Raw genomic sequence first — 18,065 nt, 5'->3', positions numbered from 1 at the left:
CAACACTAGTCACTAAATCCGCTCCGTAAATAAAATTCTTTAACAAACTATTCTATGATATATGTATTGTTTAATTGATGTGGTATATATCAATGCTTTTTCAAGAAAAAATGCTTTACTTCTTGTCATAATTAATTTTTAGAGATAAATTTTGGTGAAAATTAGGTAAAAAATGCATGCAAATTACCTAAAACATTATCACAAAAATGAAAATAGATCAAAATTGTGAGTTTAAATTTTATAGAAAAATAATGAACTAAAAAGTTACTTAGTTGCCTTTTATATGTCAATTTTCAAGATAGAGCATTATAGCACAAACAAAACCTTCAGTTTTTCATTGAAATAGAGATATCTATTGTATATACTTTTTTATACATTCATTGTAGGATCAATACTTTTAGCTTTAAAACAAATAACAATGTTAATTCAATATATATTTACCATCAAATAGCAATATAAGATTGATGGGCTAATTAGTGTTGTTATTTCTAAAACCAATAACATAATTTATTCATAAGTTCAAACTTCAGAAATGGGGATATTTATCAAATCTCGGTCATTCAAATGCTTGAAGAGCGTGTGGCAGTGTCATAATTCAACCGTCTGCATGAGAAAATCATAATCTGTCTCCCTTACCATGAGACTACATTCTTAATTCTTCCATATACCCATTGTTACACATCACAAGTACTGCAATTTAGAAAAACAATGAAATTCCTTTGAAATGTTTCATTTTTAGAAAATGTATACAAATACTACGTAAGAAAGAAACGGCAAAAAACTAAACCTTAGTATAATAGAATAGTTTAAATTTACCTCCCTTTTATATAGTATAATGTCAACATTTACATGACGTCATCATGTGTAACATTTTTTGCTGTTATTGTTTAGTATTAATCTACGTTCAGTTTTCCGCTTAATCTATGTTATATCATATGAGAAATATCAGGCTATGAACTCCTACCTTCCGGATGGGCTTCATACCAATTTTATGTCCAATCTGGTAACCGTTTATTACTTAAATTTACTATGCAGCATCCATTGGGCATTTGAAGATTAAATGAATGAGCTAATGATTTATAAAAATTGGTTGTTTATGTTATTTTCAAAATATATAAATTACTCGGGGAAATGTTCAAATTATATTACTCCACTTATATATGGTATGAATTTTCATCATTCTTCCACACAAGTGTGTGTATATATATTTATTTTAGAGGATACAATACGGCTCACACAGATAGCTAACAGCATCACCACCCCAAGAGTCGGGGTGGCCATTTCACGACCGCGAAAATACAATTATCATTAATCTGGTTGCTATATATCTCTTCGACTAAAGTGTCAGCTATGTATACAAATTTAATTTTTACACTCCCATATATATAGGAGTCAGTGTTAGTAAATTTCTCACATCAGTACCAACTTGTCAGAGTTGCTTTGCCTATTTTTTGTTTCTTTTGATCACAACCTCTGTAAAGAAAATGTACGGTATGAAGTCAGAATGATTGTAGGCGTACGTTTGTAATCTGTCAAAGTATTGGGTGATGATTTCTTCTTTTTCCTCCTCGGACCTTGAATTTGACAATCCTCCGCACAAAACATGATGCAGCCATGGAAACACCATAGCAACTATCATCTTGGAATAGTTCAGCTTGTCTGTAGTATCTGCCAAATGATAAGAGAGTATTATTAAAAATAGTGAACATTTGTCTGCATTGATTGTATAGTACAATTCTAGATTTTTCAAATGCAAATTCACCCTAATATGATTTGCCTATTTCTACAAATACAGTGTGAGGTTTTTAATGGTTAACTGAATTTGTTGTGTCTCCACCAAAGATTAATAAAAACTGTTACCTGTAAGTGATCGACATCGAGTTTTCTCATTCGAGGGCTAAGATTTTGTAACATAATCCTAACGGAGGCGTTAGCCGAGGATGGGATGTTACAAAATTTTAGCCCAAGACTGAGATACCCGATCTCGATCAATTGTCCAGAAAATTCCTATCAATTCATGTATTATCTATATATTGGTTATGGCGTTAGCTAGAATTCGGTCAAGCAAATTGTACACATCCGACGTTATTAAGAAAAAACAATCATCTACAGTACACATCCGACGTTATTAGAAAGAACAATCATCTACAAACAGTTTAATTGGCGTTCGAACAAGCTTAATTAATCAATATACGGAAGAGATTTTTTATATTGATATGCCATGCAAAAATACATGTAAATTGCAATGTCGTATTTTCGGTAAATATTCATATTGCCGATATCAATTGATACTATTTTTATCACTCAAAATTTTTCGTGACATCTAAAGGGAAGCTGGAAAAGAGAACAATCCTGTGTATGAATCGATATCTCAAATGGTGCAGTGTATCGGGTTTTAAAGAAATCTTTTATATGAAATATAATTCATGTTCCAACGGAAAAAATCAATCACTTTTATACAATATACCCTCGACTACAGTACCTGAACCATAGACCGTATTATTTATATCATGGTTACCTTATAACTGTGTAGAGTTTATCCTAGTCACCACATTTCTGTTGTCCTAATCATACGCAGTTTTACATTCAGCCCTCTGTGGATGTCTATGTAGATTACATACGCTTCAGATGTTACAATTATTGTTATAAGTCATGGTTATTACAGAAATATACCCGTCTATTCTGTGAACAGACAGTTCCTTGTATTTTTGCATCGTCGCCATTATAGATCTGCAGTCACTTTAATCTTGTTCCCCCTGTGGAAACCTGCCAGCTATTTTAATTTCAATGTATAATTTATTCAGAGAGGGCACTATATTTGGATTTACCTAGAACCTAAACTTGTTAAAGTGAAAGTAGTAATTATCTCTGTCCTCCTCGTTATTGGTGTCCACTACGTACTTACGATTGTTGTAACACATCCGGGCATCAAATAAACGTAGAATATTTCAATGATATTAACAATGATGTTTCATATGAAAAAATGCTGCTCTTCCTTGAACCTGAAATGGTAGTAGAATATTTAATATAAATTTATCAACCACTTGACCAGAGCTGTCTCATTGTCAAACAAAAATACCTTTGTCAATAATGTCGAATATACGATGATGGAAATGCCATCTGCTTAATTTAGTTGTCACCAGTTCTAGTCCGAGTTCCTCTATTCTTGTTAGTCCACTTGTAAATGGCTCCCTCAGATCATCCTCGTTTCTACCATAAAGGGCTTGGAGGTTCATTGCTCGATACTCCTCCTATATGAATATAAGAATGAACAAAACAACTCATACTGCTTTATTAAACATTGACAGTTCATAATGCTTTATCAAACATTGACAACTCTTACTGCTTTATTAAACATTGACAGTTCATAATGCTTTATCAAACAATGACAACTCATACTGCTTTATCAAACATTGACAACTCATACAATAACTGCTTTATCATACATTGACAACTCATACTGCTTTATCAAATATTGACAACCCATACTGCTTTATCAAACATTGACAACCCATACTGCTTTATCATACATAGACAACTCACACTGCTTTATCAAACATTGACAACTCATACTGCTTTATCAAACATTGACAACTCATACTGCTTTATCAAACATTTAAGGATTGACTGTCAATTCTGTTGCTTGCATTGAATGATAACGAAAGTTGATCACGTGCAAATGAAGTGAACTGAGAAGCAGTTAAAGTTACATTTGCACGAGATCAATTTTCTTCATCAGCCAATGCAAGCAACAACATTGATAATCATTCTTTATATTTACGTTAACCAATTAAAAACTCCCGCCGTTGAAAATACTGTCGGATTATATGTATTCGATATAACATTATCACACAAATTTGCAATATTGTACTAATTATCGTACATGTATGTACAGCTGCGGAACAGACGCCAGCCAGTTCTTCTCGTCACCATGGCAACACAAAATATAGTTCCGAAAATATTTCCATTCTTTGTGCGTTATTACGATTAAAAGCAGCGATTTTGAAATATTGTTTTATGTGCAAGAATTAAAACATTCTTATGTCGCTTCAAATACAAAAATTGCTGCATTGTACTTGCAGTGTAGTCAATGTGTGATCCGGTTTCGAAGAAAATGACGATTGTGGTGAAATAATGAATAGTTGGTTTCTACACATAATCAAACCTTTTAAAAATAAATTGAATTTAATGTGGAATGTAACTAAATGTTGTATTTTCGCCTGGTAATTATTTGTAGCTTACATTTAAATATGTATTAACTAAACCTGTTGTCAAATCCAACCCCTGTCTCTATGGTATGCGATACAGTCCAATAACCATGCTTCTGGGGCTCAATAAAACGTCTTAAAATGTTGGATTTAGTCGCAGATCATTGGAAGACTTCTGTGTTAATCTTGAAATGTGATGACTTCGTTGTCAACAGGAGTTTTGAGATTAAAACCTGTATAATGTAAGTAGGGAAACATCGATTTCCAACGACCCCCCAATACCGCTGGTTTTGACACTCACGGAATCGTTTCGCTGGTAATGGACATTATCGATTTCCGTTCGATTATGCCTACTAGCGATGAGTGGTGAACCTCACTGCGTTCGGTATGTTTTATATTAAATTACTGACCGATTCAAATATCAATTTATCAAGCATTTCTGTCTGTGATTCTAAATGTTCAATGATAGGCCAAACCACAGAGAGCTCATTCAAAACTGAAGTGGTGTAAAACTAGGTCACAATGTAAACAATATATAAATGTATTCTCACGCCGGCGAAATGAAGTGGTCGGAGATTACTAGTTTCATTGAGACGGAGTGAAGTAAAAATGTAAATTTTATACCATGAAAACAGATACATTAAATTTGCATTTGTATATTTTCACGAAGATGCATTCACAAGACATATAAACGAAGTCAAATCTAAATCATCACAAAATATGCAAATGTAGGCTTATTCCGGATCATCACATTCACAACACATGCAAGTCCGAATAAAGTTTCTGCGTAAAATATTTGGATGGCGACAACAAATATAAAATGTATGAGCCACATTTAAAACATATTGAACAAGTCTGGAGTTATCTGCAACATGGTTAACATTACAGATATTACTCTCATATTGAACAATTTATGAATTTACATACCTGTGTGAGGATTCCTTCTGTGGTCATTTCAGACGCGATCCGCCCCAAAACAGCATGTCCGGCATCAAAATACGATGGTAGTTGTCCATGTTCATTTGACGAAACGGACAAAACGACGAGAGCTCCGCCTACAACATAAATTCATCAATAGGTCTAGGATCATAATACTCAATCAATTCTTGCATAGGATATGAAGGTTTTATTTAACAAACGAAAACTGGTAATAGTTTATAAACAGACGACTTGAAGGGAACTTATATAAACCTGTACGTTTGAATATAACAATATGTACATTGATTCATACATGTATACCTAATTACGGCGGCGTTTTAGGGACAGTATATACTATCATAATCTTGTACATTTGTTACATGCAAGTTAGTATATTGTACTTACAAGTATGTATATTGTCCGTACATGTTAGTATATTGTACGTACATGTTAGTATACTGTCCGTACAAGTCAGTATCTTGTACGTACATGCTAGTACATTGTACGTACATCTTAATAAACTGTGGCATCTAATCTTATTGGTATGTGACATTTATATAGGGCGGGGCCGATGACCGAGCATTGAGGGACCCCAGATAATACATTCACATAAACTGACTTCTCTCCTTCCACGAGAACAGCCTGTGTTCTTTCTGATGAGAAGTCTTCAATCCAGGACGTGACAGAGTCATTTATACCATATCCCATAGTGCCTCAACTTGTGAATAATAAGGGGATGACTAACTTTATCAAATGCATTGGAGAAGTCCATAATGAAAATGTTTGTCTGATTGCTCTCATCTATTTTGTTCGAGATTCCATCTATGAACTCAATCAGCTGGCTTTCGCATGATCTTATTTTGCGGAAGCCATGCTGGAGAGAATACAAGATGTCTTTTGTATCTGGATGTGTCATGATCTGACAATGATTAGCTCCGTGATCTTGCTGCATATACATGTTAATGAAATAGGACGATGATTTTTAGGTGCATACTTGGGTCCTTTATTATATAGGGGTGTGACATAAGTTGTTTTCCAGTCGGATGGTACTTTGCCAAGGACAAGAGGCTGCTGGTAGATAATGGTTAGGATAGGTGCTATATCTTCTGTCAATTCTTTAAGGATTTTAGGTTTAAGGTTGTCCGGACCAGCTGTTTTAGTAGGGTTGAGATTTTTGAGGAGTTTGAGCATGCCTTCTTCCGTTACAGTGAAATCAGGCATAACAGAATACTGAACGTATATTGTACGTACAACTTAGTATCTTTTACATAGAGGTCAGTAACTTGTACGTACAACCTAGTATCTTGTACATATAAGCCAGTATCTTTTACGTACATGTATAAGCTGGTATCGTATACATATAAGTTAGTATTTTATACGTACAAATTGGTATCTTGTACGTACAAGGTGGTATCGTATTTATATAAGCCAGTATCTTGTATGTACAAGGTGGTATCGTATACATATAAGTCAGTATTTTATACGTACAACCTAGTATCTTGTACATATAAACCAGTATCTTGTACGTACAAGGTGGTATCGTAAACATATAAGCCAATATCATGTAGTACAAATTAGTATCTCGTAAGAACAAGCTGATGTCTTGTACGTACATGTTAGTATATTGTACGTACAAGTTAATATTTTGTACGTACATGTTAGTATCTTTGTAACCCTTCCTTCATCAGAACACTATATTCACAAGATACTGCCGTCCATAATAGTATCCATAAATTAGTTCAGTTGAAATGCGATCACTGTGCCCTAAGCAGGAGCAGAAACTACAGTACTTAATGCGTTTAACATTCACTCGAAACGAGCACGAAACGCAAAACGCAAACGAAATGTTAAACGAAAACGAACGAAAACGCAAACGAAAAACGAAACACTTTTATAGACTTTGGCGTGTCTCGACCAGGGGATAGAACCAAGAGCCTTCCTCACGTTGGATATGACCACTCACAAGAGTATGCATGGTGCTTTTAACCTCTAACGAGAGATTATACATGGTGCGTATTACCTTAAAAGAGAGTATACATGGTGCGTATTACCTATAACGAGAGAGTATACATGGTGCGTATTACCTATAACGAGAGAGTATACATGGTGCGTATTATCTATAACGAGAGAGTAATACATGGTGCGTATTACCTATAACGAGAGAGTATACATGGTGCGTATTACCTATAACGAGAGAGTATACATGGTGCGTATTACCTATAACGAGAGATTATACATGGTGCGTATTACCTATAACGGAGAGTAATACATGGTGCTTATTACCTATAACGAGAGACTATACATGGTGCGTATTATCTATAACGGGAGAGAATACATGGTGCGTATTATCTATAACGAGAGAGTATACATGGTGCGTATTACCTAAAACGAGAGAGTAATACATGGTGCGTATTACCTATAACGGAGAGTAATACATGGTGCGTATTACCTATAACGGAGAGTAATACATGGTGCGTATTACCTATAACGAGAGAGTATACATGGTGCGTATTACCTATAACGGGAGAGTATACATGGTGCGTATTACCTATAACGGGAGAGTAATACATGGTGCTTATTACCTATAACGAGAGAGTATACATGGTGCGTATTACCTATAACGAGAGAGTATACATGGTGCGTATTACCTATAATGAGAGAGTATACATGGTGCGTATTACCTATAACGAGAGAGTAATACATGGTGCGTATTACCTATAACGAGAGAGTAATACATGGTGCGTATTACCTATAACGAGAGAGTATACATGGTGCGTATTACCTATAACGAGAGAGTATACATGGTGCGTATTACCTATAACGAGAGAGTAATACATGGTGCGTATTACCTATAACGAGAGAGTATACATGGTGCGTATTACCTATAACGAGAGAGTAATACATGGTGCGTATTACCTATAACGAGAGAGTATACATGGTGCGTATTACCTATAACGAGAGAGTATACATGGTGCGTATACCTATAACGAGAAGTATACATGGTGCGTATTACCTATAACGAGAGAGTATACATGGTGCGTATTACCTATAACGAGAGAGTATACATGGTGCGTATTACCTATAACGAGAGAGTATACATGGTGCGTATTACCTATAACGAGAGAGTATACATGGTGCGTATTACCTATAACGAGAGAGTAATACATGGTGCGTATTACCTATAACGAGAGAGTATACATGGTGCGTATTACCTATAACGAGAGAGTCAGGGAAGAGAGAGTATACATGGTGCGTATTACCTATAACGAGAGAGTATACATGGTGCGTATTACCTATAAGGAGAGAGTAATACATGGTGCGTATTACCTATAACGAGAGAGTAATACATGGTGCGTATTACCTATAACGAGAGAGTATACATGGTGCGTATTACCTATAACGAGAGAGTATACATGGTGCGTATTACCTATAACGAGAGAGTAATACATGGTGCGTATTACCTATAACGAGAGAGTATACATGGTGCGTATTACCTATAACGAGAGAGTAATACATGGTGCGTATTACCTATAACGAGAGAGTAATACATGGTGCGTATGACCTATATAATAGAGAGTAATACATGGTGCGTATTACCTATAACGAGAGAGTAACACATGGTGCGTATTACCTATAACGAGAGAGTAATACATGGTGCGTTATTACCTATAAATAGAGAGTAATACATGGTGCGTATTACCTATAACGAGAGAGTAATACATGGTGCGTATTACCTATAACGAGAGAGTAATACATGGTGCGTATTACCTATAACGAGAGAGTAATACATGGTGCGTATTACCTATAACGAGAGAGTATACATGGTGCGTATTACCTATAACGAGAGAGTAATACATGGTGCGTATTACCTATAACGGAGAGTAATACATGGTGCGTATTACCTATAACGAGAGAGTATACATGGTGCGTATTACCTATAACGAGAGAGTAATACATGGTGCGTATTACCTATAACGAGAGAGTATACATGGTGCGTATTACCTATAACGAGAGAGTAATACATGGTGCGTATTACCTATAACGAGAGAGTAATACATGGTGCGTATTACCTATAACGAGAGAGAGTAATACATGGTGCGTATTACCTATAACGAGAGAGTAATACATGGTGCGTATTACCTATAACGAGAGAGTAATACATGGTGCGTATTACCTATAACGAGAGAGTAATACATGGTGCGTATTACCTATAACGAGAGAGTAATACATGGTGCGTATTACCTATAACGGAGAGTAATACATGGTGCTTATTACCTATAACGAGAGACTAATACATGGTGCGTATTACCTATAACGAGAGAGTATACATGGTGCGTATTACCTATAACGAGAGAGTAATACATGGTGCGTATTACCTATAACGAGAGAGTAATACATGGTGCGTATTACCTATAACGAGAGAGTAATACATGGTGCGTATTACCTATAACGAGAGAGTAATACATGGTGCGTATTACCTATAACGAGAGAGTATACATGGTGCGTATTACCTATAACGAGAGAGTAATACATGGTGCGTATTACCTATAACGAGAGAGTAATACATGGTGCGTATTACCTATAACGAGAGAGTATACATGGTGCGTATTATCTATAACGAGAGAGTATACATGGTGCGTATTACCTATAACGAGAGAGTATACATGGTGCGTATTACCTATAACGAGAGAGTAATACATGGTGCGTATTACCTATAACGGAGAGTATACATGGTGCGTATTACCTATAACGAGAGAGTAATACATGGTGCGTATTACCTATAACGAGAGAGTATACATGGTGCGTATTATCTATAACGAGAGAGTATACATGGTGCGTATTACCTATAACGAGAGAGTATACATGGTGCGTATTACATAACGGGAGTATAATGGTGCGTATTATCTATAACGAGAGAGTAATACATGGTGCGTATTACCTATAACGAGAGAGTAATACATGGTGCGTATTACTATAACGAGAGAGTATACATGGTGCGTATTACCTATAACGAGAGAGTATATACATGGTGCGTATTACCTATAACGAGAGAGTAATACATGGTGCGTATTACTATAACGAGAGAGTATATATGGTGCGTATTACCTATAACGAGAGAGTATATATGGTGCGTATTACCTATAACGAGAGAGTAATGCATGGTGCGTATTACCTATAACGAGAGATTATACATGGTGCGTATTACCTATAACGAGAGAGAGTATACATGGTGCGTATTACCTATAACGAGAGAGTAATACATGGTGCGTATTACCTATAACGAGAGAGTAACACATGGTGCGTATTACCTATAACGAGAGATATACATGGTGCGTATTACCTATAACGAGAGAGTATACATGGTGCGTATTACCTATAACGAGAGAGTAATACATGGTGCGTATTACCTATAACGAGAGAGTATACATGGTGCGTATTACCTATAACGAGAGAGTAATACATGGTGCGTATTACCTATAACGAGAGAGTAACACATGGTGCGTATTACCTATAACGAGAGACTAATACATGGTGCGTATGACCTTACAAGAGAGTATATATGCATGGTGCGTATTACCTATAACGAGAGAGTATACATGGTGCGTATTACCTATAACGAGAGAGTATACATGGTGCGTATTACCTATAACGAGAGAGTATACATGGTGCGTATTACCTATAACGAGAGAGTATACATGGTGCGTATTACCTATAACGAGAGAGTAACACATGGTGCGTATTACCTATAACGAGAGACTAATACATGGTGCGTATTACCTATAACGAGAGAGTATACATGGTGCGTATTACCTATAACGAGAGAGTATACATGGTGCGTATTACCTATAACGAGAGAGTATACATGGTGCGTATTACCTATAACGAGAGAGTAATACATGGTGCGTATTACCTATAACGAGAGAGTATACATGGTGCGTATTACCTATAACGAGAGAGTAATACATGGTGCGTATTACCTATAACGAGAGAGTATACATGGTGCGTATTACCTATAACGAGAGAGTATACATGGTGCGTATTACCTATAACGAGAGAGTATACATGGTGCGTATTACCTATAACGAGAGAGTATACATGGTGCGTATTACCTATAACGAGAGAGTATACATGGTGCGTATTACCTATAACGAGAGAGTATACATGGTGCGTATTACCTATAACGAGAGAGTATACATGGTGCGTATTACCTATAACGAGAGAGAGTATACATGGTGCGTATTACCTATAACGAGAGAGTATACATGGTGCGTATTACCTATAACGAGAGAGTAATACATGGTGCGTATTACCTATAACGAGAGAGTAATACATGGTGCGTATTACCTATAACGAGAGAGTATACATGGTGCGTATTACCTATAACGAGAGAGTATACATGGTGCGTATTACCTATAACGAGAGAGTATACATGGTGCGTATTACCTATAACGAGAGAGTATACATGGTGCGTATTACCTATAACGAGAGAGTATACATGGTGCGTATTATCTATAACGAGAGAGTATACATGGTGCGTATTATACCTATAACGAGAGAGTAATACATGGTGCGTATTACCTATAACGAGAGAGTATACATGGTGCGTATTACCTATAACGAGAGAGTAATACATGGTGCGTATTACCTATAACGAGAGATACATACATGGTGCGTATTACCTATAACGAGAGAGTATACATGGTGCGTATTACCTATAACGAGAGAGTAATACATGGTGCGTATTACCTATAACGAGAGAGTAATACATGGTGCGTATTACCTATAACGAGAGAGTATACATGGTGCGTATTACCTATAACGAGAGAGTAATACATGGTGCGTATTACCTATAACGAGAGAGTATACATGGTGCGTATTACCTATAACGAGAGAGTATACATGGTGCGTATTACCTATAACGAGAGAGTATACATGGTGCGTATTACCTATAACGAGAGAGTATACATGGTGCGTATTACCTAAGAGAGAGTATATGGTGCGTATTACCTATAACGAGAGAGTATACATGGTGCGTATTACCTATAACGAGAGAGTATACATGGTGCGTATTACCTATAACGAGAGAGTATACATGGTGCGTATTACCTATAACGAGAGTTTATACATGTTGCCTATTACCTATAACTGAGAGTAATACATGGTGCGTATTACCTATAACGAGAGAGTATACATGGTGCGTATTACCTATAAAGAGAGAGTATACATGGTGCGTATTATCTATAACGAGAGACTAATACATGAGTATACATGGTGCGTATTACCTATAACGAGAGAGTATACATGGTGCGTATGACCTATTATGGGAGAGTATACATGGTGCGTATGACCTATTATGGGAGAGTATACATGGTGCGTATGACCTATTATGGGAGAGTATACATGGTGCGTATGACCTATTATGGGAGAGTATACATGGTGCGTATGACCTATTATGGGAGAGTATACATGGTGCGTATGACCTATTATGGGAGAGTATACATGGTGCGTATGACCTATTTTGGGAGAGTATACATGGTGCGTATGACCTATTTTGGGAGAGTATACATGGTGCGTATGACCTATTATGGGAGAGTATACATGGTGCGTATGACCTATTATGGGAGAGTATACATGGTGCGTATGACCTTACAGGAGAGTATACATGGTCGTTACTATCTTACAATACCATGTTTAATTAGCTGCGAGGCTTAGGAAAATGCCATGATAGTAATTCTTGTATTGTAAGATTTCAACCGTGTATGGTGATTATGTTGTAAGCATCTGGTTGAGAATGTATCCGAAACCAAATCAAACCTGGCTTGAGTTCCCGTCCCCTTGAAAGTACAAAAGCCCTCCAGTCTGCTTTCCCTTGTTCTCTCATCAATTGGCGTTCTTCTTCGTCCGCCTCTTCGAACATGACACCATTTTTGATCTGACAGACTCTGGAAATAATTGTAACTTTTTTTTAATCAATAAAGGATTATATTTATACTGTATATATTTTGTTATATGTATCGACTGCATGTAATAGCCTCCTACTAAAGGTAGGTCCATACTTTTGAAAACCGCGCCGATTCATATGACGCTATACCGGAAGCTGCGGAGGTTGTTTTGAATTCCATAATGGTTTCCGATACGCTACGACATTCCACTTGCATATTTTCAATAGGTGAACATTGTCTACATTTAATGAATAATTAAATATATCGAATAAAAGCAATGAAGTAAAAATTAGATGATATCCCTGAGGTTTTTGCGGTCCCTGTCGTAAATGGTAATGGATCTAAAACAACGGAAATGACGTTCGTCGCAATAAATGATAGGTAAGGACCGGTCCGGACCGAAATTCCGGAATTCTTGAAAATCGCATACGGATTTTCTTAAAACACAAAATTTGGAGATAATCATTAAAAAAACAGTCATAAACCAGATATACTATCACAAAAACATATGAACTGATGTGGAATGTATTTTTGCGGCATGATTTTTAAAAAATAGTTTAAAATGACTGGATGACATGGGGGTAGGGTTGAAAGTTACAAACTTCAAGCTTACAAAATTGTGAAAAATTTCAACGTGGACCCCATGTTTTACACGATATTTGAAAAAAATATTACCTTAGGCATATCATATATAAATATTATAAATTGACATGGGTTTTCATTTCCTTTTTGGCCTATCAGTTGATTTTTAGGGGCGAAACTATGACTAAACATGATAATTACGTATAGAAACCGTCCTGGGAAATAACGAAAATCAGTTAGCATTTGTAAAAATATAAGAGTTTTGTATCTATCGTTTGAAATTCCGGACAAAAAATCAACATGAACGAGAATACATTCAGCCGAATATTACATGTAAAATGCAAAAAAAAAAGTAAGACCTGTAAGAAAAAAATGACTTTGGTTTTACCAAAAGTATGGAGCTAGCTTACGTCTAAGATAAATCGATGTCATAGGTGCTGGTCAATTGTCCTTAAGTCTAAGATAAATCGATGTCCTAGGTGCTGGTCAATTGTCCTTAAGTCTAAGATAAATCGATGTCATAGGTGCTGGTCAATTGTCCTTAAGTCTAAGATAAATCGATGTCATAGGTGCTGGTCAATTGTCCTTAAGTCTAAGATAAATCGATGTCATAGGTGCTGGTCAATTGTCCTTAAGTCTAAGATAAATCGATGTCATAGGTGCTGGTCAGTTGTCCTTAAGTCTAAGATAAATCGATGTCATAGGTACTGGTCAATTGTCCTTAAGTCTAAGATAAATCGATGTCATAGGAGCTGGTCAATTGCCCTTAAGTCTAAGATAAATCGATGTCATAGCGGCTGGTCAATTGTCCTAAGTCTAAGATAAATCGATGTCATAGCGGCTGGTCAATTGTCCTTAAGTCTAAGATAAATCGATGTCATAGGTGCTGGTCAGTTGTCCTTAAGTCTAAGATAAATCGATGTCATAGATGTTGGTCAGTTGTCATTAAGTCTAAGATAAATCGATGTCAAAAGTGCTGGTCAATTGTCCTTAAGTCTAAGATAAATCGATGTCATAGGTGCTGGTCAGTTGTCCTTAAGTCTAAGATAAATCGATGTCATAGGTGCTGGTCAGTTGTCCTTAAGTCTAAGATAAATCGATGTCATAGATGTTGGTCAGTTGTCCTTAAGTCTTAGATAAATCGATGTCATAGGTGCTGGTCAATTGTCCTTAAGTCTAAGATAAATCGATCATAGGTGCTGGTCAATTGTCCTAAAGTCTACGATAAATCGATGTCATAGGAGCTGGTCAGTTGTCCTTAAGTCTAAGATAAATCGATGTCAAAAGTGCTGGTCAATTGTCCTTAAGTCTAAGATAAATCGATGTCAAAAGTGCTGGTCAATTGTCCTTAAGTCTAAGATAAATCGATGTCAAAAGTGCTGGTCAATTGTCCTTAAGTCTAAGATAAATCGGTGTCAAAAGTGCTGGTCAATTGTCCTTAAGTCTAAGATAAATCGATGTCATAGGTGCTGGTCAATTGTCCTTAAGTCTTAGATAAATCGATGTCATAGGAGCTGGTCAATTGTCCTTAAGTCTTAGATAAATCGATGTCATAGGTGCTGGTCAATTGTCCTTAAGTCTAAGATAAATCGATCATAGGTGCTGGTCAATTGTCCTAAAGTCTACGATAAATCGATGTCATAGGAGCTGGTCAGTTGTCCTTAAGTCTAAGATAAATCGATGTCCTAGGTGCTGTTCAGTTGTCCTTAAGTCTAAGATAAATCGATGTCAAAAGTGCTGGTCAATTGTCCTTAAGTCTAAGATAAATCGATGTCATAGGTGCTGGTTAATTGTCCTGAAGTCTAAGATAAATCGATGTCATAGGTGCTGGTCAATTGTCCTTAAGTCTAAGATAAATCGATGTCATAGGAGCTGGTCAATTGTCCTTAAGTCTAAGATAAATCGATGTCTTAGGTGCTGGTCAATTGTCCTTAAGTCTAAGATAAATCGATGTCATAGGTGCTGGTCAATTGTCCTTAAGTCTAAGATAAATCGATGTCCTAGGTGCTGGTCAATTGTCCTTAAGTCTAAGATAAATCGATGTCATAGGTGCTGGTCAATTGTCCTTAAGTCTAAGATAAATCGATGTCATAGGTGCTGGTCAATTGTCCTTAAGTCTAAGATAAATCGATGTCAAAGGAGCTGGTCAGTTGTCCTTAAGTCTAAGATAAATCGATGCCATAGGTGCTGGTCAATTGTCCTTAAGTCTAAGATAAATCGATGTCATAGGTGCTGGTCAATTGTCCTTAAGTCTAAGATAAATCGATGTCATAGGTGCTGGTCAATTGTCCTTAAGTCTAACATAAATCGATGTCATTGGTGTTGGTTAGTTGTCCATAAGTCTAAGATAAATCGATGTCATAGGTGCTGGTCAGTTGTCCTTAAGTCTAAGATAAATCGATGTCATAGATGTTGGTCAGTTGTCATTAAGTCTAAGATAAATTGATGTCATATGAGCTGGTCAATTGTCCTTAAGTCTAAGATAAATCGATGTCATAGGAGCTGGTCAGTTGTCCTTAAGTCTAAGAAAAATCGATGTCATAGGTGCTGGTCAATTGTCCTTAAGTCAAAGATATATCGATGTCATAGGTGCTGGTCAGTTGTCCTTAAGTCTAAGATAAATCGATGTCATAGGAGCTGGTCAATTGTCCTTAAGTCTAAGATAAATCGATGTCATAGGTGCTGGTCAGTTGTCCTTAAGTCTAAGATAAATCGATGTCATAGGTGCTGGTCAATTGTCCTTAAGTCTAAGATAAATCGATGTCATAGGAGCTGGTCAATTGTCCTTAAGTCTAAGATAAATCGATCATCGGTGCTGGTCAATTGTCCTTAAGTCTAAGATAAATCGATGTCATTTGTGTTGGTCAGTTGTCCTTAAGTCTAAGACAAATCGATGTCATAGGTGCTGGTCAGTTGTCCTTAAGTCTAAGATAAATCGATGTCATAGGTGTTGGTCAGTTGTCCTTAAGTCTAACATAAATCGATGTCATAGGAGCTGGTCAATTGTCCTTAAGTCTAAGATATATCGATGTCATAGGAGCTGGTCAATTGTCCTTAAGTCTAAGATAAATCGATGTCATAGAAGCTGGTCAGTTGTCCTTAAGTCTAAGATAAATCGGAGTCATAGGAGCTGGTAAGTTGTCCTTAAGTCTAAGATAAATCGATGTCATAGGAGCTGGTCAATTGTCCTTAAGTCTAAGATAAATCGATATCATAGGTGTTGGTCAGTTGTCCTTAAGTCTAACATAAATCGATGTCATAGGAGCTGGTAAGTTGTCCTTAAGTCTAAGATATATCGATGTCATAGGAGCTGGTCAATTGTCCTTAAGTCTAAGATAAATCGATGTCATAGGAGCTGGTCAGTTGTCCTTAAGTCTAAGATAAATCGATTTCATAGGAGCTGGTAAGTTGTCCTTAAGTCTAAGAATAATCGATGTCATAGGAGCTGGTCAATTGTTCTTAAGTCTAAGATAAATCGATATCATAGGAGCTGGTCAGTTGTCCTTAACCACCAAACCTAACGTCTATAAATGACTAAATCTAATAACAAAACGTCATCCCCAAAATCTATAAATTGTCGCATTAGACGGACGTGTGTTATAACGGCAATATCTTACTTCAGGGTATGAGTCTACCAGAAACAAGCAACAGGTGTTATAATGAAGACACTGACAATTTGCATCCATGTGTGGTATGTTCACATGATTGTAATACTTATAGTATAAAAACGTGTCTTTCTAAAACGGAACGCATATATAGCCACGTGATCATAAACTGGTCGCTGTTTTCAGAACAATATCTTTAATACGACATAATTTACTAGTAGGTGATAACTGGCCGCGTAAGACAGGAAACTGCTTAATCCATGTATTACCATGTATTGCCAATCAAATGTTTTTCATTCGGATAACAGTTTACCGCTCTAGGCTTGTGACCATTTATCTAATATGGCCGTTAAGACAAGTTCAAAAGTCCAAGTGGACATGTAATATTTGATTCGATATACGAAGATGTTTACATATACTTACTGTTTAGATAGAAAATGTATCGCTACAGTAGAAATGGCCAAGTCTACAGAGTTATCAGGCAGACACTGTTCATACATCGTCCTCGGTATCATAATTGGGTACAAATTACCGGTGACAAGTGCGGGCTCCTTGTCAGTAACTTAATATCAAATCGAATATGCATTACTGGTGAAAATTCCAGACACCTGGTCAGTACCTTAATATTAAATCATACACCTTACTGGTGACATTAAGTCCAGACTCCTGGTCAGTACCTTAATTTCAAATCATACACATTACTGGTGACATTAAGTCCAGGCACCTGGTCAGTACCTTAATATCAAATCATACACATTACTGGTGACAAGTCCAGGCACCTGGTCAGTACCTTAATATCAAATCATACA

At 36.4% G+C, this 18,065-nt stretch overlaps 1 protein-coding gene across 1 annotated transcript; it reads right to left on the bottom strand.

Moving 5' to 3' along the window:
• Positions 1 to 279: 279 nt before the first annotated feature.
• Positions 280 to 17,813, bottom strand: LOC138330780 (uncharacterized). Its single transcript, XM_069278300.1, has 5 exons — positions 17,680 to 17,813; positions 12,942 to 13,069; positions 5,136 to 5,263; positions 3,080 to 3,251; positions 280 to 1,668 (listed from the first exon to the last, which is right to left on the bottom strand). The coding sequence occupies exons 1-5, from the start codon at positions 17,769 to 17,771 to the stop codon at positions 1,445 to 1,447; spliced, it is 744 nt and encodes a 247-aa protein (XP_069134401.1). The 5' UTR covers positions 17,772 to 17,813; the 3' UTR covers positions 280 to 1,444.
• Positions 17,814 to 18,065: the final 252 nt, after the last annotated feature.

Source organism: Argopecten irradians, chromosome 9, assembly GCF_041381155.1.
Source record: "Argopecten irradians isolate NY chromosome 9, Ai_NY, whole genome shotgun sequence".
Lineage (NCBI taxonomy): Eukaryota > Metazoa > Mollusca > Bivalvia > Pectinida > Pectinidae > Argopecten > Argopecten irradians.
Note: the sequence above shows the minus strand (reverse complement) of the source record. Positions and strands in the feature narration are given on the sequence as shown.

Coding starts and splice junctions, on each gene's coding strand:
- LOC138330780 (XM_069278300.1), bottom strand. CDS start 17,771: ATGATACCGAGGACGATGTATGAACAGTGTCTGCCTGATAACTCTGTA. Junction 13,070..17,679: donor ATACATTTTCTATCTAAACA/GTAAGTATATGT, acceptor AATTATTTCCAG/AGTCTGTCAGATCAAAAATG. Junction 3,252..5,135: donor CAGAAGGAATCCTCACACAG/GTATGTAAATTC, acceptor ATATTCATATAG/GAGGAGTATCGAGCAATGAA.